The sequence below is a fragment of the Sphaeroforma arctica genome, assembly GCF_001186125.1.
Source record: "Sphaeroforma arctica JP610 unplaced genomic scaffold supercont1.380, whole genome shotgun sequence".
NCBI classification, from domain to species: Eukaryota; class Ichthyosporea; order Ichthyophonida; genus Sphaeroforma; species Sphaeroforma arctica.
This window is the reverse complement of record NW_014040178.1, coordinates 22209-47057: the sequence shown is the minus strand read 5'-3', so window position 1 is coordinate 47057 and position 24849 is coordinate 22209. Positions and strand designations below refer to the sequence as shown.

General features: G+C 43.7%; 5 protein-coding genes across 6 annotated transcripts; 2 read left to right on the top strand and 3 right to left on the bottom strand.

The window, feature by feature from the left end:
• Positions 1–265: 265 nt before the first annotated feature.
• On the bottom strand, positions 266–1098 carry SARC_05751 (hypothetical protein; the record flags this gene model as incomplete). Its single annotated transcript, XM_014300387.1, has 2 exons — positions 266–900; positions 936–1098. The coding sequence occupies 2 exons, from the start codon at positions 1096–1098 to the stop codon at positions 266–268; spliced, it is 798 nt and encodes a 265-aa protein (XP_014155862.1).
• A 4541-nt stretch (positions 1099–5639) lies between these two features.
• SARC_05750 (hypothetical protein) lies at positions 5640–5924 on the top strand (the record flags this gene model as incomplete). The annotated part of the gene is made up of 1 exon (XM_014300386.1): positions 5640–5924. The coding sequence occupies one exon, from the start codon at positions 5640–5642 to the stop codon at positions 5922–5924; it is 285 nt and encodes a 94-aa protein (XP_014155861.1).
• A 2313-nt stretch (positions 5925–8237) lies between these two features.
• On the bottom strand, positions 8238–8426 carry SARC_05749 (hypothetical protein; the record flags this gene model as incomplete). The annotated part of the gene is made up of 1 exon (XM_014300385.1): positions 8238–8426. One exon carries the CDS (start codon positions 8424–8426, stop codon positions 8238–8240), a length of 189 nt encoding a protein of 62 aa, XP_014155860.1.
• A 7245-nt stretch (positions 8427–15671) lies between these two features.
• On the top strand, positions 15672–16754 carry SARC_05748 (hypothetical protein). The gene has a single exon (XM_014300384.1). It carries the CDS (start codon positions 15704–15706, stop codon positions 16667–16669), a length of 966 nt encoding a protein of 321 aa, XP_014155859.1. The 5' UTR covers positions 15672–15703; the 3' UTR covers positions 16670–16754.
• A 19-nt stretch (positions 16755–16773) lies between these two features.
• On the bottom strand, positions 16774–24238 carry SARC_05747 (the record flags this gene model as incomplete). 2 transcript variants are annotated; one of them, XM_014300383.1, is made up of 8 exons in its annotated part: positions 16774–18790; positions 20004–20115; positions 20375–20509; positions 21142–21282; positions 21481–22721; positions 23303–23534; positions 23963–24082; positions 24158–24238. In XM_014300383.1, the coding sequence occupies 8 exons, from the start codon at positions 24236–24238 to the stop codon at positions 17094–17096; spliced, it is 3759 nt and encodes a 1252-aa protein (XP_014155858.1). In that variant the 3' UTR covers positions 16774–17093. The 2 variants fall into 2 exon arrangements, with proteins under 2 accessions (XP_014155858.1, XP_014155857.1); XM_014300382.1 differs by having other exon boundaries at positions 16774–18787.
• Positions 24239–24849: the final 611 nt, after the last annotated feature.

The window sequence follows — 24849 nt, the reverse complement described above, 5'->3', positions numbered from 1 at the left end:
CTTGGACGATTGACTCTCTGGTCTGGGATGGGTGCGGTTCTCGCTCGTTTGCGATACCGATCGTGATTAGCATGTGTTATGGTTGCTTGTCTGATACAAAGTCTTCAGTGAGTTCATGGAATATCTTCTCTGATATGTCAGACAAGGGTCCGCTACTACCATCAGGCTTCGTTTGCGCCTTCAATATTCTATCAGTCTCGGCCTGTTGTCCATACATGACTAGTGACTGATAACGTGACACTTTGAGAAATTGCATGTTAATGGACTATCTCCCCGTGCCCTTGCATCGTTTCTCCAGCTCAAGCATTGTGCGACGCAATCGTGCTGCTCGTCGAGCATTATAGAAGTCGTTGAGCCATTTCTCCAGCAGATAGTTTACTGGAGTGTGACGCAAATTGTCAATGATTAATATATTGTAGACTTCCCCATCAGTGCAGTCTTTCCAAAGCTGTTGGGAACTACGTGTATTATTGAGTGCTGTGCGCGGTACCTCTGTTGTGGCTGTTTGTCGGGGCAGTTCTTGTACGAGTGATAGATACTGTACCAATGGCATGTTTGTGTTCGCAAACAAGTCTTTTACTACAGATACAAACTCAAGTGTATCACGACAATCAGCCATACTCACATACTTGTGTGTTGGCCACTTAGAGAACTCACTCATCTTGAGTAGTTTGTTCATCTTTGTTTCTGAGATTTTATCCCCTACATGGGATCTAATTAGTGTTAACTCGCTCATTAAGCCATTGATTGCAATACACTCATCGTGATCACTTTTATCACAGCCTTTCACAGCTTTATTGTATAGTTTTGATAACCGCTGATCGACTTCTGGTATCAATCTATTAGGTTGTTGGGTGTGAACTGCATTACGGAGCTTATGGAGTGCTTGTATGTCAACTTCTGTGCATACAGCTTATATACCAGTATGCATATACTATAGGCATTGCCATCATAAATGGTCGTGTCAATGACCACTTTGAACTTACTCATTGCTGGATCTAATGGTGCTCTTGCTGGTGTGGGCTCATCATCCATGTACATCGCTCCTTCCCCATTGTTTGGAGTAAAAGTGCGTGAGGAAGCTTGTGACACTGGCATTGTATGCGATTGTTCTGGTCGAGTTCAAGCTGTACAGCTGGTGCTTCCTCGTGTGTATGTGCTAGTAGAGCTCACTTCTGTGCGTATACTCCTTTGTGCTGCTTTTGTTCTTTGCTACGGAGCAGAAGTCATTGACTGATCTGTGTGTGCCGTGTCCGTTGTGGTGTTAGAACTCATGATTTATTCTGAATACTGGATGAAATGGACTGTGAACCGACTTAGCCTTCATCAGACTGGTACATCTGGTTGGCTGATCGGAGGATCAACTAGGCTACGTGAATAGTCCCTAGAAACCTATATTCGGCTGAGCCATCTCGCTACTGAGGTATTCGGATATGAATAAAGTTGAAAAGTAAATATAGTTCTATTAATAGAACTAGACCAACTCTTATGTTTGGTATTTTACTGGGGCTTTTTAATGGTCACGTCCAAATATCTGATATGTAAAAGAGAAAAGGTATTAATTAATAAAACCATTAAAACCCATTTTATGAAACTTAAGTTCCTCGTGATATTAAGAGTACATTTAGGAAACTTAAGTTCCGCGTACTATTAAGAGTACATTTAGGAAACTTAAGTTCCTCATACTATTAAGAGTACATTTAGGAAACTTAAGTTCCTCGGGGTACCTTCCTCGCAGCCATTAACTGCAGCCTCCTGACAGCGCACCCCAAAAAAGCCGATGCAGATATCACCTCCCCCACCGACTTCCGCCCCATCACGCTTACGCAAATAGTCAGACGCATCTTTGAAAAGTGCTTTCTTAATCTGATTACGAGCCACCCCGGCTCTGCTACCCATGCTACCCAAGCTGGCTTCAAATCACGGTACTCCTGTCATACCCAAGCACTTGCCGCCATGGAATCTGAGACACAGTCAAAAGAGGAGTGGAACGACGTCCGTCTGGACATAACCAAGGCATACGACAAGGTCACTCTCCCACGCTTTGGGAGGGTCCCTACCCGAGTGACATACCGCGGCACGCTCTTGTCTCTATTCCATAGAACGAATGGCATCTTACAAGGCTCAATCGTCGGCCCCCAGCTCTTTATTATCTACATGTATTCCATAGCTGTCACGCTAGCACAATTTCGGCCCAAGCTCCTCCGCTCTTATTTATTTGTCGATGACACACGGATCCAAGCCCCTCGATCGATTTTGCTCCAGCCCTTCTTAGATGACATTGATGCGCGGGGACGCAAATCTGGCTTCGAACAGGGTGTCATTAAACCCCGAGTACGATCTACCGACCTGCGACACGCGGCGCCAACCCTTTGTATAAATGGTGAGCTTATCACGCCGACGTTTGCAGACGCACCTTGGAACACACGTTACCTCCTCCTGAAACTGGCGCCCACACATGCCGAACCGAAACACTCCAAATACCTGGGGTTCCCACTCTCTCACGGAGTACCAGGAATCAACCTCGTTAAACATATGGAATCCCTGGTTGCAGCATTGTCACTGGGTATCGCCTCTTTCCGCGCTTATGGCTTCCATGGCTACAGCTGGCGACACCCCCGCAACCGACTGGTGATGTTCAAAACATTCCTCCTATCCACGGCTACATATGGGCTGAACCTTATTGCCTGGGCTCCGCCTATATGGAAGAATGCGTTGGACCCCCTATTCGAGCGCTTTAACTCAGCACTCATCCAAGCAGCAGCCATCATCACGGGCACTAAATACCCTCGGTCTCCCAAACATCAAACAAACTTACTTCACTTTTGCGGCCTGCTCCCCGCGCGACCATTCGCGGACTACCTCGGAGGTTGCCTGGGAATACAACTCGACTCAATGGCAAGCACAAATCCACTTACCCCTCTGACGCAACCCGCCTGGGCCCACGATAAACCATCACTGCGCTTCCCGTACAGTATCTATGCTCACCTAAAAACTGTACACAAAACCACGGGCGGGTGTACACCCGACCATGTAGCCCTCCGCCAACGCTGTGACGACATCAGGAAGAACTCAATAAAACGTTGGTCCAACAAGAAGATCGCGGCAATGGCCCGGCGCCAATACTACTACCAACTGGTTATGGGTAAACCGCCAACCTCAAACCGAGACACAGCCAGACACGACAGCTTCAATCGATGCTTCGAGTCTACACCAATCCGGCTCTGTGCTATGATTGTAACGAATACGTTCATGTTCACATTGCTCGACTACCGCACCGACGGCTGTCTCTGCCCTATCTGCCCACGAGTTCACTACCAGCCTCTTTACCTGCATCCAATAACTGATTCGACGCATCCTGGTAGGCCCGAAACTGCCGCCCATTGGCCCTGACCTCCTTCAGCAATTACAGGAGTACCACGACTTCCACGGTATCTGGACCCTCCACGAACACCTTGGATCTTTTCTCCAGAATGTTGAAGAACCATCGTACCCTCACCCGTTCCTGACACATCAACGGGTGTTCCCTATACCCTGGCTAATCACGCTGTTGAAGTACTACTTCCAAATATCGGTTCAAACCAAATCATCGCGCTTGTTGGTTCCGCCTATGATACTTCCGATTCAGGCCAGCCAACACATACCGAATTCATCCGTGGTCTGGTGCGGCATTGGCTTACCCCCATCCTCGCTCCTCGACCGAATTATGACGGATAACCTGGTCGTACTCGGCATTTCGTACTCTGCACTAACCCATTCCACGGCACTACCCGGCGTACACCGATCCGTACCACAGAGGTGGGTACGCTACTTAGTAGGTCAGCAAGCGAATACATGGCACATTCGGTTGTATCAGTGATTTATCAGCACCGGCCCAAATTAATTCAGCGCATATCCTCCATCGTCGACTCACTTGGCTCAAGCTTCAAACGGGAATTTACTGACTACTTCTTCCCATCGATCTTTCCCGAACCACTATAACGGCTATGAGAGCCATACCATATGATCATACATTGTAACATACAAACTTTGTAACTTATCGTTTTTGAAATAAATAATACTATCCTTAATCCTAATTAGTATTTAGCTAGAAATCGTGCGTTCACGCTTAAATAAACCTGCACTATCTAAACTACTATATACCTCAATAATTCTAAAGTTATCAAGAGACAGTTGCTTCAAAAAGGAAAATTGTGAAGACACTATATAGTTTACAACGCAATGCAGTTACCTATTCTTAGCAATTTCTATGCCATTTTGTTAATATCCAGTACTTGTAAAATATCTATTAGATTCAACTGGCGCAACAGGGAAGAAAAAAGATAGACTAATAAAGTCTGTAATCTTAGATAGACTCAAAACACAATGTAACGGTGAACTTAGGTTTATTTCCTCGGTTGTTGAATAAACGTCTACCTTAGCAGAATGAACTTTTTGAATGAACAAAGCCACGTATTTATACTATCTCCAAAAGATTTCCTTGAGAATCCTGCCGCCAATCAAATCGTGTATCTTTTCAATTTCGAGCCTACAAGTCCATTCAACATATATTGTCATCTGCCAACCTCCAGCTCATATTACCTCGCACTTCGGTTCTCAAAGCACCAATCGTACACCAACCTCCTCTTCTTTCGAGTCTGCGCGGCCGTTTGCCAACAAACCGCACAATACAACTTAGAACTTTTCAAACTTATTAGTTTTCACACTTATAAGTTATCGCCCACACTTAGAAGTTCTTGCACTCTTATTAACGCTCAGGAACATCACCGAACAGTTCGGTGCTTACAACACCAACATTGTTTTAAATCGGAGGTAAACTTGGTTGACATTACAGGTCTAATATCATATACTTTTTTTTAAACAACTATTCTTTTATTCACATTTCTAATTTTATATATAAGTAAAAGTGTGTATGTATTTACAGAATTATGGCCCTGTTCAGTAACTAAGGTAATTATGAGAAGCATAATAAGTTAGTAACTATGCAAGACAAAAACCGCATCTCGCGGCCTAGAAACTTAGTAAGAAGGTCAACAACGTTGTCATTAGTACTGACGCACGTAAGAATAAGCATGCCTTGCTGAATATAATCACGAACGTAATGGTAACGAATAGCGTTGTGTTTGAGTCCTTTGGGGGTACCAGTACCCAAAGAAATTTTGATGGCTGATTGATTGTCAGCCTGGAGGATAGTGAGGCGTTGCGGGGAGAAGGCGCACAGCATGGCTGTGAGTATGTTATTCAACCATGCAATACTGCGAGCCGATTCAGAGGAGGCATCGTATTTGGCTTCGGCAGAGCTGAGAGCAGTGGTCTTCCGTTTCTAGAATTTCCAGAAGACAGGAGTACCATTGAAGCATAGTACTGTGCCCGATTGGGAACGTCGATTGTCGTGGCAGCCGTCCCAGTCACTATCTGTGTTACGGCGAGGAGTTCATCAGAGGTAGCGGCCGTGTTGTAAACCAATGCACAATGTTTTGTCACAGAAAGGTATTGAAGAATACGGGTAAGGGCCCTATAATGAAGCTCGTTAGGATCTGAAGCAAAAGCAGCGAGTTAATTCAGGCACGCAGCAATATCAACTCGGGTCAATTAGCGGCAATCTCAAGTGCACCCAGGAGACGACGGTAGTTCTTGCCATGATAAGCTGGAGCTTCAAGGGAGGCAGGGTGAATACTATTACCCGGGGTATGGTTCGGGATGGTATCAATTTTAGTAAACGTGGCAAGCATGTGTTCAACATAAGCCGTCTGGTCGAGTGTAACAGAGGAAGGAGATTGACGAATACTGAAACCTACAAGGTGGCGAACCAAACCCAGATTCTTGCGAGAGTAGTGAAGACTGAGGGCACGGTAAAGCCAGAGCTCAAGTCTAGACATGCAAGTTACGGCAGGTACAATTTCATCAACATAGATGAGAAGTAAGATTCTGAAGCCATCGTGGAACCAGAGAGATTTGTCGGCGTCTGTACGCTGGAAGCAAAAATGTGATAGTTTACCAACGATGTCTATATTTCATAGACGTTCAGCTTGACGGAGGCCATAAAGGCCCCGTTTGAGCTTTAGTACATGACCTGCGGGGTAATATTTGAGTTTTACGCTGCCAGCGGGCGGGTGCATGAAGACTGGGACATTTAATTAAGAATAGAGGTAAGCAGTATTGACGACAAAGTGAAAGACGTCGAGTTTGAGACTGGCAGCCCGGGCATTGCTTGATACTGCACGGTAAGGATAGTGATGTCATCCGTGGTAGCGACACGAACAAATAGATATGGTGAGTTTAGGAAGTCATAGTCTGATCGGTGTAGTCGCCGAACGTCTCAGGAGTGTTAACTCCGTCGTCAAATAAAGAGTCGGACGGATCCGAAAGTTGCTGCGGCGAGTTGTTTCCGTCATCAGGAACGGTGACGTAGGAATATCAGCTATTAAGCCGGAAAAATCTGATGGGTTATCGGTGTCCGAGTAGTTTAACTAAGAACCATCGAAAGCGGTGGTGGAAATGTTATTGACAGGAATATGAGATGGAGGGAAAGGAACGTTGTCCAGCGAGGGTAGGCTGAAGTCGCTGACGGCGGCAATCCTCGAGATAGCCTTGGAAGTTCGTAATTATACTCTTGGGGGTGGGGTATTGAAATGAGGAACTACTGGTGGCAGGATAAATGCAGGCTGCAGCGGATATTCACGGGGAGTCCTAGGTGTGACGGGTTGGAGGCTCCTTGTGGCCATTTAGGTGTGTCTCATATGTAGGAAGGAATAACAGTGGTACTTGGTGCGCGTGCGGCACCTGACATGGAAGCAGCAGACGGCGGCAGCGAGGGTACAGGCTGAATAGGAGCCGTTGTCATATCTATGGCGACAGGTGGAGAAGCAGCAGGGACATAAGGGACAACAGCCGTGATTGGAGAGTCGAGTTCATACCAATTGGAAGGAATAACTTAACCTGAGAGAGTACTAGAACGCGTGCACCGTTTCCAGATGCATTCTACCGCGGGAGCTCATCGGGCAGAAGCTGAACGTCGCGTGAACACAATTAACGTTGTGTAGCAAAGTTTTGTATTCTCCAGGTGTCGGGTGGGCAGTTGGGTTCTCGTCCAAGGAAAACACCGAAACCTGCGGGAAAGCTAAGCTATACTTATGTTTGCTTTTAATTTTAGAACCAGACAATTTGAACAGGCCAATCAGAAGGCCATAATGTGCGTTGGGGATACGGAGGACAGTGGTGCCGTGCCACTTGTCTGAAGGCGAGTGTAACGGCGAGACGGCGAGCGGCAGCAAGTTAATACATTAGCTAATATAAATAAAGTTCCTTCTGAAGAAAAGTTAAAAAAAAGAAAAAGACGTATTGGATTTTGGAGATTGGCGGGAAGACCAAAACCTGTAAGTAGTAGTTCAGAGAACATAAAATTTAGTTTATAATATCCTACATCTACTATCGTCTCAAATAGGTCCAAGTAAATGAGTCATAATAAATACTCAGGCTATTGAGAAGGTCCAAGTATCTTTCATCATCGTTACTTTGCTGAATGTCTCACAAAGTTCATCGAAAAGTGAACGGATGAGAAGACTTCTGGTGGTGCGATAATATCCCACAGCTTTCTTAGCGTTGCGGAATATAATGGTGCTTTCAGCAATACGCGCGGGTTCGTAAGGGATTTTAAGGAGGTTTAAGTAATTTACAGTTGTTTAAAATGTGATTGAGATCCCACTCGTAGTCGCTAAGAGCCGCGAGATACAAGTTGGCATCCCAGCGATTATAGTTGTCACCAGATAGGGTTTGGTGTACCCACTTGATTCGTGTAGAGCCAGAACAAGAAACTAGATGTAGAGGTGCGCAAAGAGCGGTCGCACAGGATATTGTAAGAGTTGAAGGAGTGTTACCAAAACACGGACAAAAAGCCAATATACACAACTCCTCAAACAAAGACACTCATATACTATGAACAGCAAGAGACGGCGATGGTTACTTTTTAAACATGAGATCTCATGCGTTCTACTCCTTTGCTTAGGCATCAGTGTAGTCAATACAGCGTAGCGCAGATTTTTGTCTCCTAGATACTACATTATGATGACGTTTGATTCGCACTAATTTCCCTATTCCATTATTTAGTCCGGTCCTTTGTGTCTATAGGTTATTTGTCTAGCTAGATATAATCTATCAATTACTGTTATTTAGTACAACACCTTCATTGTAATTGGCACTCTGCTTTAATTTCATCATACAAATTGAAGAAAGTTTGATCATTCTTTTTGCAGTCCTTCTGCACTACCTATAAGCTTAAAGAGAACTCGAGTAGCTTCTGCTGCTTTCTTCATAGCGGCACTTGTAGCATCGGAGTTTTTACTCGTTTGCGCTGCCACATTGCGCGCTACTTCACCTGTAAGACTATATTGTCGTCGTGCTAGTGTCATTGATTTCTCGATGACCATTTTGCTCTAGAAACTCTGTTGTAAGGTTATCCGTCGGCACTTTTGATTTGCAGAGTAAACTAGCGCACAGAAGTATTTCCCTCTCCACCATCTCTTTGTTTGCTGCTACTACAGAATCATACTCATAACGAGCATTGTCATTGGCATCTGCCCATAATGCCTGTTGAGTCATACTCCACACTGTAGCAGCAACATGTACACCTTTCCCGCCACAATATAGACCACATTCAAAATACCCACTGCATACTATAAATTTGTCGAGGTCTGGTTAGTACCAAAGTTTAGCGTAGGCCTGCATAGTTGAAGTAGCCGCGGATCTAGACACTCTTGCATGTATAAGCACACTTGACTTAGATAAAAACGCAGCAACATTTATGTTTATCCATTTATACTTACACACATGTTGGTACTGCAACTTGTGTTCGACCTTTTTCATACGCTGCAGTTCCAAAGAATTTCCTAGTTTCATCAGTTGGAGCTATAAGGATAATATTTTTTTCTCAAAGGAGTTAAGTTACAATGTTTGTACTTATAGTATGGCTCTCATAGCCGTTGTAGTGGTTCGGGGAAGATCGATGGGAAGAAGCGGTCAGTAAATTCCCTGTTGAAGCTTGGACCAAGTGAGTCGACGATGGAGGATATGCACTGGGTCAATTCAGGCCGGTGCTGACAAAAAACTGACACAATCGAGTGTGCCACGTATTCGCTTTCTGACCTACTAAATTGCGTACCCACCTCTGTGGTTCGGATCGGGTCTTTATCGTGTAGTGATGTGGAATGGGTTAGTGCAGAGTAAGAAATGCCAAGTAGGACCAGGTTATCCGTCATAATTCGGTTGAGGAGCGTGGTTGGGGGTAGCTATAGGGAATAGATGCTACTCACGGCGAGGCATTGATGCAGTATATGTTGCTCGATAGGCTTGTCTCGGGAGTTGGTCGCAGTCTATACGCTGGCAGTTGTTTGCACTGACTACTAAAAGGGTTGTATGTGCCAGTGTAATGCTCATGATATTCCCATCGGGTATCTTCTCACCTATGAAATATTTTTTTGCTGTCTGATATTGTGTCATCTCCGTGAAGTGTTGCAAACTTAGTTTGTGTAATGTCGGATAGCCAGGCATTACGGAAAGAGCTGATTCCTGCTTTGAAAGCACTTTCACACTTGTTATACATAATGTCACCCAATGCACAATAATTCAATGTAAACAAAATGCCGTCGCCCGATTCGTCTCTATATGCTAGCATAATGTCTGCAGTCACCTCTCCCTCTTAAGCCCACACATGAGACAATCCTGCTTTCGAAAACGCTTCATATAGTCACAACTTTTAATACCTCCGAATACTCTTTACACTTTAAAACGGTGAACATGTACCCGTATATGAATGTGGTGTGTTTTCCGTGAGCGCATTCTGTAACAAAATAGAAACATACATCTACTCCGCTATCGTAGACGATCATATCCGAGTCGTGTGTTGAAATGAAGGACTTTACATGTGACGTTTTAATTCGATTATCGGTCTCATAGGATGCAATCCATCGTTGATAACGCACGGTGACGAAAGATCCAATCGCAACTATATTTATATTCCATGTTCTGTTTCCTGCGAATGCCGCTCATGTTCTGCCTTCTTCTATTGGGAAATCTGTCCATCAAATACAAAAACAGGTGTGCATCCGAAAATCGTTGTTCATCGAAAATCGTTGTTCATTATTCACCCGACCATGTAGCCCTCCGCCAACGCTGTGACGACATTAGGAAGAACTCAACAAAACGTTGGTCCAACAAGAAGATCGCGGCAATGGCCCGGCGCCAATACTACTACCAACTGGTTATGGGTAAACCGCCAACCTCAAACCGAGACACAGCCAGACACGACAGCTTCAATCGCTGCTTCGAGTCTGCACCAATCTGGCTCTGTGCTATGATTGTAACGAATACGTACATGTTCACATTGCTCGACTACCGCACTGACGACTGTCTCTGTCCTGTCTGCCCCGGTAGCCACGAGTTCACTACCAGCCTCTTTACCTGCATCCAATAACTGATTCGACGCATCCTGGTAGGCCCGAAACTGCCGCCCATTGGCCATGACCTCCTTCAGCAATTACAGGAGTACCACGACTTCCACGGTATCTGGACCCTCCACGAACACCTTGGATCTTTTCTCCAGTATGTTGAAGAACCATCGTACCCTCACCCGTTCCTGACACATCAACGGGTGTTCCCTATACCTTGGCTAATCACGCTGTTGAAGTACTACTTCCAAATATCGGTTCAAACCAAATCATCGCGCTTGTTGGTTCCGCCTATGATACTTCCGATTCAGGCCAGCCAACACATACCGAATTCATCCGTGGTCTGGTGCGGCATTGGCTTACCCCCATCCTCGCTTCTCGACCGGATTATGACGAATAACCTGGTCCTTCTCGGTATTTCGTACTCTGCACTAAACCATTCCGCGGCACTACACGGCGCAGATCCGTTCCGTACCACAGAGATGGGTACTCTACTTAGTAGGTCAGCAAGCGAATATATGGAACATTCGATTGTAACAGTGTTTTGTTAACACCGGCCCGAATTGACTCAGCACATATCTTCCATTGTCGACTAACTTGGCCCAAGCTTCAAACGGGAATTTACTGACCACTTCTTCCCATCAATCTTTCCTGAACCACTACATCGACTATGAGAGCCATACCGTATGTTTGTACATTGTATCATACATACTTGCCATTTTTGAAATAAATAATATAATCCCTATAGGAAGTAAATATGTTGAATGTTACATCTATCGAAGCATCGCTGACACCACCACCGTTATGCGCGTGAATTCTACGAGCTATTTCTGCCGCATTCCTATAGTTTTTACAAGCACGAGCTAATGCAATGCGAATTAGAAATGACGCATCGGTAACACAATGTTTTTCTTCCGTTCTTCCGTTTGAGGTCTAAGAATCGAAATGTGCTCGCCTTTTTGGCACAGCTTGATCAGAGACACATCACCTACAAGTACCTCATGTCTTAGTCTATCAACACCCATTTTTAATATACGCGCTCAATAACATCTAAACTGAATGCATGTAAAAATAAAAGGGCCCAATATATTTTGGCAGTTCGGTATTTTTTTAAAGGTCTATTGGGCTAGAGTGCGAGACTCGCGGGGAGAGAGGGTAGAAAACTAATATATAAAGGAATATGCAGACACTATGTACATATGTGTAAATAAATACAGAGCGGAGAGTATAATAGAGAGACGCAGTAACTCTGAGTCCTGAGACGAGTTTGAATCTGCCACACTTCAGATGTCCTTCTCCAGAGTCCAGACTCACAACTCACCAGAATGGTTTGATGCGACGCAAGAAAAGAAAAAGAAAAGAAAGAAGAAGAAAATATGTAAATATTTTTGTGTGTGTACAGTAATACAATTTAGAATGCTCTGATTTGTCCTGCTGTAAAACAAAACAGTTAAAAAACGAACAAACCGATTGGTATATTTATGGACGTATTAAAAATTTAAAATACTGCGGTAATAAAAAATAAAACAAACAAGAAAAAACAATTTTTTCAGATCGGACTTTGGAGCTGTATTTAAGCTGTTGCTTCCCTGATTCCCGATTTTATATTTATCCGAATCCGATTTTTAGTTTATTTAAAAAACGACCTTTTTGACTTTATTTTGGGTTTTTTTTAATAGTACATTTTTTTTAATGATAAAAGAAGAAAAACAACTAAATAAATATCAGAATAAGGAGTGTTTCATTGTAACAAATATTAAAATAGTACGTATGTTAAAAAATGTTTTATTTTGGCCGAGAAGTTGAAAAATATGCAAATTGGGGTTTATAATTTTTTTTTGAACAAAATCTAGATTCCAAATATTGTCCAATTTCCAGTGATCCACACCAAAAAGTTAAAGCTTTAAGAAAACAGAATATATATATCTCTCTACTCTGTAGAGAAAGCCTCTGCTGAGTCCTGAACTCCTGACTACTCTCTCTCGTTGTAGAGAGTAGAATAGCAGAGAAATCAGAGAAGCACACATAGCTTTCTCAGACTGACTACATACCCTGACTCACCTGAGTCCCTGACTAGTGACTGGAGACTCTCTCTACTCTAGAGTAGAGTACTCCAGAGTAGAAGAGAGAGCCCACAAGGCCCAGGCCCGACTGGGCGACAGGGCCCATATCCCATTAGCTGCTGAGAAAATCAATTTTGGGTCATTCAACAAAGAAAAGGTTGTGACGTTGTGTCCAATAAATCAGGGGCGAGATTTTTCGCGAGAAGGACTTTCTTCGAGATTTTGTATAAAATTATTTATTTAGTTTGTTTCGTTAGATGTCCACTCTAGCAATATGATTGGTCAGTATTTTCACCCAAGGCATTTCCTGCCGTACAAGCGGCCGATAATCATATGTTGAGGGTTGATCCGTGGACATTAAAGATATCGCAATAAAACTAATCAAACCAGAGACGGGGAATGTGAAAGTACTCGAGCTACGCCGAGAATTGCATCGTGTGGAAGGCGAATATGACAGGTTAGCACAGATGAATCGAACTCAGAAAGCCATGACAGACTTCTTCGTTATTAAGCCTAAGAACACAACAAACTGAATGAACATTGATTCAATGCGGAATAAAAGTCACACATATTGAAAGAGTGTACAAAACGCACCCTCACACTCAAAAGTAGCACTAAATATCAATACTGTCTATTAGGTACTGTACAGTACATAGTCAATTCTCGCGAAAACCGGTCGGCCAATCAGAAGGCCCCAACAGATGTCCACTTGTTAGATGTCCATATTTTAGGCTGTGACGGACTGGGACATGTAGCGAGGACTAACCGTTAATAATCTCCGCTTAGTCAGGCACTCACGATACAGTCTCACAGACTCCAGTCAGACTCACACGCTCGTCTCAAGTCTTAAGTCTCAAGTCTCAACTCACTCAAGTCTCAAGGCTCAAGTCTCTCAATTGAAGCACTTCACTGTGAGTCCAAAAGTCAAAATGTTTTACGTTAAACCGTTTATAATGAATTTTTTTTTAGTTTAACGGTTAACGTTCAACTTTTTAAATCATATGTACAACATCCAATTAGGTGCAGTTTTTAGGTCATATACTATGTCCTAAAATTTAGCCAGCATATATATATATATATATAAATATATATACTATGCCTTTTAGCAAGCAAATATATATATATGTGTCGACTTTCATTGGTTTATTTTAGTTATAGAGTCTAATTTTGCACATTAGCACCTATACTATAAGTGCTAAAGTGCAAAGATTTCGTAAGAGTTAAACCGTTTATAAATTGAAAAAATAGCGGGCAACGTTCAACCTTATATGTACACGACGTCAGCTGTGAGTCACCGAGTCACAGTGAGTGTGTTGACTGTTGTCTCTGCGAGTCTCTGTGACCATGTGACTGGTGCTGTAATTGGAAAAATAATGGTTATCAAACAGCCAATTGCTGTTTATCTCTTAAAAAAATAAATATAATTTGCCGTTGCTAAATAACACGGCCCTCTGGATTAGGGTCTCTGCTAAATTTACGGTCGTCGTAAGAAACCTGATTTCTGCTTGCGACCCTATTCCAGAGCCTAAGGGCCGTGTAAATAACATTTTTCTATTTTGGTTTTGTTCTAAAAATACCAAAAAAAAGACCCAAAAAATAAAATAAAATCAGAAGTATAATCTTTTATTTTGCAGAAACAAATCAAACAAATAGAAACGGAATTTCAACACATGTTTCTGATCACTCATCAGTCATCGCACCTCTTGTCCTGTTGGGACTTATGTAGGGAGTTGGGGTTCTCTTTCGGGAGTCAACTCAGAAGTTGAGAGAGTTTTAATATATATATATATATATATATATATAATTTAAAAACAACATAAAATAGGTATAATACTTGCAAAGTTGCAAGATGCACCTATTTCTAACGAAAGAAAACCACGTCTAGAATCGCTATCAGCGGCAGCGTACCACGTAAACCGACAGATCAAATTAGATTTTGATAGTATGTACCGGGCGGGTTCTACTGTCATGTTGACGGCTATTCTTGTGCCAAAATTCAAGGACATAATAGGACCATGACTTGACCTCATAAATACACCCAGTGATATATATTTAAGATGGACTAAATATATGGGAAAGTAGTCAAGGCACTCCTTTTGCCTCTTGCTTCTTGCTTCTCTTTTCTTGTTGCGTGTAGGTACGGACCGTGTGTGTTTTTGCAATATCAGTGTGTGTGTTGGTTCATGGTTGTCACTTGTGGCAGTTGGCAGTTTGGTACTGTTGTGTGTTGTTTGTGTTGGGACTTTGGGCTTGGAAGTTGGGCTTTAGGACTTGAGTTAAACCTCGTATCGTTATATGCAACGCAAATAAAAAATCCGTTAAACGCGAAAATCACACGTTTATATTGGTTTTGGTCACCAGGTGGTGCCGATTGCCGAAGGTCAGGGAATTGGAATATACATATGATAGATTTTTGTCCTGACTGCACATTCAGACATCAAATATCGAGACCAAAGGTTTTAGTATAGGTGCACTTTTCAGGCCGCAATATGCAGGTCAAAATATACCAAGTACGTGGCAAAGCTAAAAAAAATCCGTTAAACGTCTAAATTGGGAAAACAATTATAAATACAATATGTGAGTCTAAATTGCCCTAAACGTTGAGCCGTGAGGTTATAGTCTTGGAGTTGGAGCCGCCCGCCCGCCCCCAAATATTGTACATATTATGATTCGTCATTTTGTCTGGATATTGTCAATCCCTTACAATTTGTGAAAGACAAACAAATAAATAGTTTAAAAAAACCCCCTCTATACGGGGCTGGGTTCGGACTTCGGACTCTGAGAGTCTCAGCCTCTCAGGGAGTGTATTTCTGTCTTCTATTCAGATTTGAGTGATTTCAAAAGAGAGAATAGAAAGCCACCAGAAATAGAAATCTGGAGATATGCTGATTGCTAAAATCGGAAAATCCGAATTACTCATAGACTTCAGTGCAGTAGGAGTGTATGTAGGAGTGTATGTAGGCCTGTAGACTCTGTAGAGCCTATGTAGTAGAGTGTAGACGACTCTACTGACTGCTCTAGTCACTATTTATGTACTCTATTTAGCAGAGAGTAGAAGCTGACAGTGGAATATTGAGAGTAGAAGCTGACAGTGGAATATAATTTGTTTATAAATAAATATGTATATATAGTCTACCTCAATAACCCAATCGATCAGTAACGCTCAGCTCAGTAAATGACTGCGCTATTTCAAACACAATGCGTAGCCAAACGATAGAAACTAATGAGTTTAGGTGGTTGCCATACACCCTCACATCTCCGACGTCCAGTACACCATGTGCTTCACAATTGCGCACTAGAAAACAGTACGAGGAAAATGTACGCATGCATTTAATCAATAGCGAACCTACCAAATCGTTATGTCCAGTGTCTAGCGTGGACGAGGTCGAGGACAAGGATATAACTTGCACGAAAAAGCGAGAAATTAGAGTAGAGAAAATAGCCGAACAAGATTTTGGTGCATCACTACTATGTTTCGATGATGCTATTTTCATAGCTTATGTAGAGAAATACGCGACAGCTGACACATACACAGCGGCCTACAGAGCAGGCCTGAAATTCGGAGACGAAATTTGCAGTATTAATAGAGTAAATGTTTCAGACTTGTGTAGGAGTGTGCCTAATGGTGTGCGGGTGGCAAAATCTGAGCTTGACTACGCCATGATTCTAGTTTTGGAAGTTATTGATCAAAGTGCGTTCTCACAGCATGTAATTCCTATGTCGAAGCAAAGTCACAGAATGAAAGGAGGCGAGCTTCCCGAACAAATAGGCATATTATTCGCAGAAGATGGTGATATTCTGGATGTTGCAGAAGGGAGTGTGGGGGAGAAATCTGGGCTGACACGCGGTTCTCGTATAATACGGATCGGGGGCCAATTCACTGTTAACACAAGTCCACGTTCATACGAGAAGCTTTTCAGAAAATCTCAAAGAAGAAACCAACAGGTTACCGTCACTGCCGGGAATACCGTATTGACTTGTGGGCTAATATCCGAAGCTTTGCGCCACCTCGCCGAGCTGCATGCAAATTACGATCTTTTGAGTTACAACTTAAACGTTCATTTGGAGAATGATTTTAGCTCGGAACCAAAACCGGCCAGTTCGATGTCACGCTTCTGGAGTTATTTAGGTAAGGCCTTCAAACGCAGTTCAATATCCAAATAAGCGATCCCTAAATAAATTCAGCAGAATCCTACATACTTTTCCAATAAAGGTCTTTCTTTCATGTACGAAATTAAGCTATGCCTCGATCTGATTACCATATTTACGTTGTATGTTATATATTTATTCAACGCTATTTACGTTGGATGTTTTACAATTTGTCTACGCTAATCAGTTCATGTATTATGGCATACGATGCACAAGATAATCTGAGGACGGCCAAGAGGCCACCACCAGGAGTGCTTTAGTAGCTATTCAAAGACGGTCCAGGACTTCAGGAGCTATTTACTGTCCTGAAGCGAATCTACCGATCTTTATCATTTACCACGTATGTCTGATTATAGTGCATCGTGATAGTATAGCTTTAGATATTCGAATTTCAGTTCGCTATTTACAGGTGCTCACTCGTTCTTCCGCAAGCCCTAGATTATCCCTTTTCGCCGATTTTTACCCTCAGCCATCTCAAAAACTTTACCGTCTCAGCACCCAACAATAGATTTGTTAAAATCGTATGTCTCACAGATTTCATCTCACGTGTACCGGGTTCACAACTAGACTCGTCAACCTCTACAGTATTCAGATTGTCCATGCCTCCTCTGGCTCCGACGTGAACATCTGTTCTCATGCGCTCTGGCGCCTCGCTATCCAGCATAATAAGTAACGAATCGGGAGTTATCCGCGTGTTCTTCATTAACAGTTGTGACCAAGTGTGTACAAATCGTTCGCTGCCGCCTATGAACTGCAATACACCTAGTGTTACCATCGCAACGAGCGGAGTATCATTTTGCAGCAGCAAGGTATGTTGTTGCAAGTCCTTCGTCTGCACCTGCGCCTGTAATGGCAGGGCCGCCTTCCCATCTCTCGAGTTGGAGGTAGTGTCAAAATTCGTTCCCGAGACTTTTGTATTGTTTGGAAGCACCTTGGAATCACCCGTGTGAATTAAGTTATCACCCTGATACTCACTTGGGGCGTGGGATGTGCTTGACAATTTCTCCCCCAGTACGCACTTCTCCTGTTTACGCGTGACCTCTAACAGTTCCATATCATCACATATAACTCCATCCGCGGTCAGCGCCTCAAGTATCTCTGACAATTGCATAGCCAAAGCACTCAGACTGTGACTACGAACTTCTACGGCTGAACTATCAGACTTTTGCAGGGTGCTTTGGGGACTACATTGGTGTTGAAGAAGCACTATATGTGCGTCTATCAATCGTCCGAGAAACCTGTTGCCGGGAATATTGGTCCCGTGCCCACACACACAAGCACGCATACGTCCAGCGATACTTGCGCACGTACATGTACTCACATTCGTCTGCCCTGTTTCAATTTCAGAGAAGTGGAGGCTCTCGTGATTCCTCGCAGGATTCTGAAACAGCCGGTTGTGAGCCGCATGACCATCCACGGGTACGTCGTACATAGCTAGCCATTGAGCAGTGCACAACAGTGCGCTATACGGTGCAAGGATTGAGCGTAAAGACTTGCAACCATCACTCATATTGTGGTTAGTTGTCATGCTTCGATCTATCTTTTCACATACGGATTCATCTGTCTCTGACTTCCCCACAGATGTATCCGATTTGTTGACTGCAGTATCTACACTATCACCTCTCAGTAGCTTGGTCGTTGCAGTTCCCCCAGCCTCTACGGTTGAGCTTTTATCTGAAGCGCTGTTCGATGCCGGCTGAGATAGACGCGTGTCCGACTTATCACTGCCAGAACTCTTTAAGGCTGCATCCACCATGTCGATGGGTCCTGTGTGAGCGTCTGGATATAAACTGCGTACACCATCGTGCAGCGTGCACTCTACTACCTGCTGTGCGTCGCCTTTCGGGAGTTCCTCTTTGCTATCCGTTTCGCTCACAGCGGTGTGCACTTCTGCCTTGTGGGTATGCGCGGGAACATGAGAATGATCCCCAGACATCCCCTCAGTAGCACCAATTGCTTCGACGGAATGGTCGATGCATTGGTCACAGTACATGTATCTATCCATTAGAACACGTGCACGTTCCCACTCCCTCGCCTTGATTTCTCTCGCCAACGCGCTTGTGCATACGCACATGATCTTGTCTGAATCAATTGCATCCTCGACGATTTCAGTACGCTTCAGGATGTGACCAGCTTCTGATTGAAACCATGGATATAGAACTGTCAGTGCGTCGAGTAGCTTTGACAAATGCTTAGTCAGTTTGAGCTGCAATGCATAATTTAGCATACACTAATTGGTTTACATGGTGCTGATAAGGATATAGTTAAGGTACTTGATATATGTATGGTAGTTATACGCCGACTGAAGGAGGTGGACGGCTACTAATGCATCTGGGTTGAATTGGTGAAAGGCAAAAGTACGAAGAACATGGTGACCACAAGGTTAGCATTGACCGCGGTTGTTGGGTTTAAAATACACTTTGTAGCAGTCTCACTGACTCAATCTATTGGAAACATCGTCTCCACGGCTTCATTTGAGAGCAGTGGTGCTGGTTAGGTTTTAGCAACCACACAACACATGGACTTCGCCAGAGACACAATCTAGTGCACAGGAGTGCGGCTAACTTGTGATCCTACACATAAATTTTGTATTGGTATCACGGTAATTCAGTAACGTAACTAATACTACTAAAAATAAAACTAAACCCCAAACTTTACCAGGAGTGACCCTGCCTCGAAAACAGTATATGTAGAGATAGATAGTAGTGGTTGATGGCGAATGTTTATATAACTTTCAACGCGAAAGAGTTCGAACGACGATATCAAACCTGCACGAATGCAAGTGGTTTACATCTGTGTATATGTAGATGTCTCATGAAAACAAACCGATCTCGATAGTAGCTACTCAAGAGGAAACGATAGCATACAGGAAAAGATTTCCACGTGCACGCAATTATGGCCACACATAGGTATATAATATAGCATACTACTACAAACGCACCTATTTACACTCGCCAGTGAGCTGAAACAGAACAACATACAGCAGCCTCCGCACTAGTTCTATGATACATGTGTGTATTTTTCTATCAGAATATTATTTAGCATGATCGTACACCCTTTCACCGATAGTACCATGCCCATACTATCACTCACATGCGCAATCGCAACCAGTATGGAATCGCGCACACCCCTTGCGAACACATTGTGCAGACGATTCGCATATACTATACGCCGGCTACACACAAGCTACGTAGACGCTTAACTCATTCAGCTCACACGCTACACACACTCTCATTCTACGATACACTAGGCACGCTCTAGAGATACACTGCGCGTACACTACACACACTCTACGCGTGCACTGATCTCACACTAAGCACGTGCTACACATTCATGACATGCAGCTTACCCGGAAATTGGTCACACAACAACAGCGCGGCCCCGTATTGACCCGCACCAAACTGAGACAAGTACACGGCTGCTGTGCGTGTGTTCCCTAGCAGTATCTCGCACTTCGCCGCCTGGTTGGGATGGCATGGGATGATAGAATGAATCTATGGCTACACACACTACAAACTACATGTATACTCGACAGTCTAGAGGATCGCAGAACTTCGTTTGACTTGATTGTATAATGAAATTCCGAATAATGGCAGGTGCTCAGATGGCAAGTGGATCTCCGATACTGTTTTTAATTCAGCGGTCATTCCCGACATCGTATCAAGGAATAGTCCCAAGACCTTTTTCGGAATTATGAACTCGACATAAACAATATATTACCTGTGCGAATTGCTGTTTGGTGACACACTGAGCGGACCAATCTGTAAGCACCTCTTGCAGTTGGGGGTGTGTGGGCAGAAGCCGGAGCCGACCGAGAAGGAATGCGTCACGGTATAGACGGCACTTTTGGTACACCTGCAGTAGTGCATGGATGTACGACAGCAAATGAGCATACATGCTAATGAACACACACACACACACAGACACACACACACAGACACAGACACAGACACACACATATATATATATATGTAATATATATATATATATATATGAATATATATATATATATATATATATATTTACATACATACATACATACATATATATATATATATATATATATATACTTGTATATATACTTATATATTCATGCACACTACACACACACGACACACACACACACAACACACACACACACACACACACACATATATATATATATATATATATTCCTTCATATACATGTGATCAACGTGTCATATGGTTGATATGTGGGTAAATCAGGAGCGGCGCTAGAGTTATTTGATTAATTAAATGGTGCTGCATTATGCACTACTTTATGGCATAGTTCGGCCCTGGGCTGAATACAAACCCAATAATCCCGGAATGCAACGAATCTGTGCAGAGTTCATAGACCTAAGAAACAAAAATGTATTAAAGCCAGCAGGCATATCATTCAAAGCTAAAAACTTGCGAACGCGCTTCTGGTGTGTGAACTCAGTAACTATCTACCTATACTCTTTTGACAGCTATGAATGACTCACCTTGACAGCTTCCACCACCTCTCCAGCGAGCAGCAAGTATGAGACAGCCTTGTGCACATGCTTGTCCCTGACTAACTGCTGTGCGTATGCCTTACACACACGCACCCACGTGTCACGCCCGTACCCCATAGCCATGGAAACCTGGACACAAGTGTATGGGAGTGGAGATCAAGTCAGAACTATTGTTTTACCATCACATAACGAACCTGCACAAGGATGCGTTCACCTGGTTGCAGTTCCAGATCGAAGTGTTATAGTGTTTAAGACTATTTCTTTCAACATGAGGATAGGCAGTGTATATCGATATCCAACAAGGTATAATTATGTGTAGATTGATACCTGAAAGTCATCAAGGGGTGTCTCAAGAGTTCCCGTTCGTATCCCAACAAGCACGTCAGGTGCGGCATACACGCCCAAAAAGGCTCTCAAGTGCATCCCGGTCCTGTCCTTTTCCACACTCGAAGACTCAAAAAATCCCGAATTCAGGCTACCATCCCGATTCTCAAACATTAATTCGGATTGGGAAGCCAAATTCGTGGCACGATTACCTGTGTCTGTATTCGCATTCTCGTTCCCACCCGTATTTGGCTTTGTGTGTGTGTGTGTCTTCTGTAGGTCGTCTATCTCACTCTCTAAGCGCTGACGAATCGACGCGCGGTTCCCCACCATATATACCACATCACTGGCTCTCCGTGGTTGCGGTGTCGGTGCGGGTGTCTCCGTGTGTGAATCCATTCGTGTATTTGTATCAGCATGCAGCCTTGTGTTTGTCAGGGGCACTGTATCTGTTCCGTTTGACGGCCTTTGTGGCGGTGGTAGTGGTGTATGCAGTGGCGCGCGAGTGTGCTTTAAACTAGCTATTCGCTGCCCTCTCGTGAGCTGTGCGTTGGTGTACGTTCCCTCAGCAAATGTATTCAGAAACAAGCGTTTACAAAAATTATCTGACACGCTTCTATGCACTCCTTTTTGCACTCCTCTATCACTTTCAGCCGTAGATTGTGGTGTGTCACTAGACTGCACATCCAGGTGCCCATTATCAGTCTGTGCGCCTCGCTCGCACTTACACCCACACCCACTTCCTGACCTCGGCCCGGATGTGTGGTAGTTGGTGCCAGCCCTCGCTCGCATTTTCTTGTGCAGGTACGTGAAGATCAAGTCCTCACAAGTCTCCACCATCACGCCGTTGTGTCCATCCACCAGATTGCATGAACGCAAGAGGGTTTTCAGTTTGGGCCTTTTAGGCTGCGTATGTGGGCGCGTTTGAGCGTGTGTTGGCCCGTCCTGTACGTTACTGCCCGTACTCATTTGACTCATGCGTAGCATGTCACTCTCTGGAATACTCCCATCTCGGTCTTTATCCCTGCTCTCAACCCGGGTCTCGGCCGTACACTGTCGTTTAAGGCTCGCATTCTCAGCCGAGGGGCCATCTACAGGCTCCTTCCGCTTGCCCGTACTCTTGTTGAGACCACTGTCAATCGCCTCCGAAGAACCAGAGTGGGTGACACTGGCCAACTTGGTGCCGTTGGTGTGAGGGTGTGCCATCGCTCGGCTTGAGGCTATATCGGTCTCTAGGTTATTAACTGCAGACCAGATTTGCAATGCTTGGGTTACAAGGAGTTAACGTTTTTTGTTTCGGGTACATGTGGAATCGGTCATGAGAGATCTGATCACGGCATGATGTATTTATGCAATTACCATTTTAAGGGATTTCCCCCGACCATCACGGGTGTGCCTGTATAATTGAGCGAAATGCACATCTTAACACAATGTACCTGACCGGGCGCCCCTACAACCGTGAGTTAAATCGACACTCAGTCTACGCTATGATATAGACAGGTATACACAGCTCAACACGCTATCATTGATGTCAATACTTCAGCTCCTACACTTCTTAAATATACCTCGGCGCACCATAAAGGTTAACTTGAGGGACATTTATATAAGTAATATCGAATGGGCAGTGTGGTGTATTCATCAACAATACAACCAGTACACATGTGCACTTTACAACACTATGAGCTCTGGTGCGTAAATATCTTGACTGAGCTCAGACCTGACAGCTCTACAAACTCACACTATGCCAAGATGCTGTAATTGTACCACCACCCCTGCATGTCCACAACGGGGCTGGACTTAGGATCGAATACTCGACACGACATACCTTCACCAGGGCCCGACTTCTTCAACTTAAGTGCAGGACCGGTACCTTTTTTTTGCGCTTTGGATGGGGGCCGCTTATGCGCTTGCGCACTGACATGCCATACTCTTACGGTCTGGTCTGCGGAACCGCTGATGCAAACATCGGCGTTTGTCAGGCTGAAGGCAACTGAATACACACGGCTTAAATGCCCTCTATAGTTGCAGAGGGCCGTCTCTGTGAGCACGTCCCATATCTACAGGGACAATAAGAAAGATTCGGGCATATTTAAGGGATAATACGGGTTTCGGGCTTATGTAAGGGATAATAAGGAAGATTCCGGCTTATATATCAAAGTACTGAATGAACCGAGCAATCCGAGGGTTTGACAGCATTGGGGTAGTGTTTTTTGGGGCACACGTAGCTGGTTGCATAAGCATTTGTATGCATAAAGTATGTATCCAGGGTACACATGTCGACGTAACTGACTGGTATGACTAATCAAACACACTATAAAATATACCTCTATCGGGAGAGGTGATGTAATAATCTATATATTTTGTTGTTAGTAATGAGCCGTCAGACGTAAACCATCATTGAAATATAGTCATGCATACAGGTCTACTTATCTGGTATTCGCACAGATAGATATATATATATATGCACATTTGTTCAAGTATATACCTGTACGGTCTGGTCGAACGAAGCGGATGCGAGACGACCAGTTACATGTGGGCTCCACGCTATGCACACCACACGGTGCGTATGGCCCTTGAGCACTAAAACACCTTCATCAGTCGCATCCTACAAGTAATTGATAGAACGACAGTTAGGGGGAATGATCGTGAACCTCTCTAGTCGTACTCACGCCAGGTGAACCAGGTGATGTCCCTTAACACTTGTAGATTGCAGGGTGCCTTGGCAACTAGTTGGTTGTAATGTTTGTAATGTTTGTTCCATTGATACCGGTGAATACTGTTATGCACGCCAGGATGTGATGTAGAAATACGAGATGGCAACACAAGCTATATAGTTTATAGACACCTGCATATACATTCGATCTTCAAATGGAAAACGCGAGGTGGCTCGGAGGGTCAATGGACAAGGCGTCTATGTTTTGCGCAGTTTTCCATTATACCGTAGAATAGTTTTCTGAATTCGAATGGTATTAATAGCGTTCTGGCTCATAAAGTGCTGCTGTGTAGAAGTCTAACCCTCATTGACAGATCTCGCACACAAGATTCATATATTGTTAAACGAATCGTGTAAGGTCAAGTTTCTGCGTATGGCGCAAATCAATGAAGATCCTACTTGTTGCCCAGAGAGACTATAGCATCGGGCAATTGTCACAACCCGACAAGATTCAGAAATAGCATATATGTTGCACTCAAAGAAGATATTTTTTTCACACTCTATCTAATTATGCAAGATATATGTATGCACGTATTGATTTGCAAGTATATGTCGCTATCCAACTGCATGAATAGTTTCTGCAATACATACATACATTCATACACATATATATATGTATATATATACTTATATATATATACGTATACATATAATATACG

What these genes read in the sequence shown, in the direction of transcription:
- SARC_05748 (XM_014300384.1), top strand. Translation starts at nt 15,704, where the DNA reads ATGCGTAGCCAAACGATAGAAACTAATGAGTTTAGGTGGTTGCCATAC.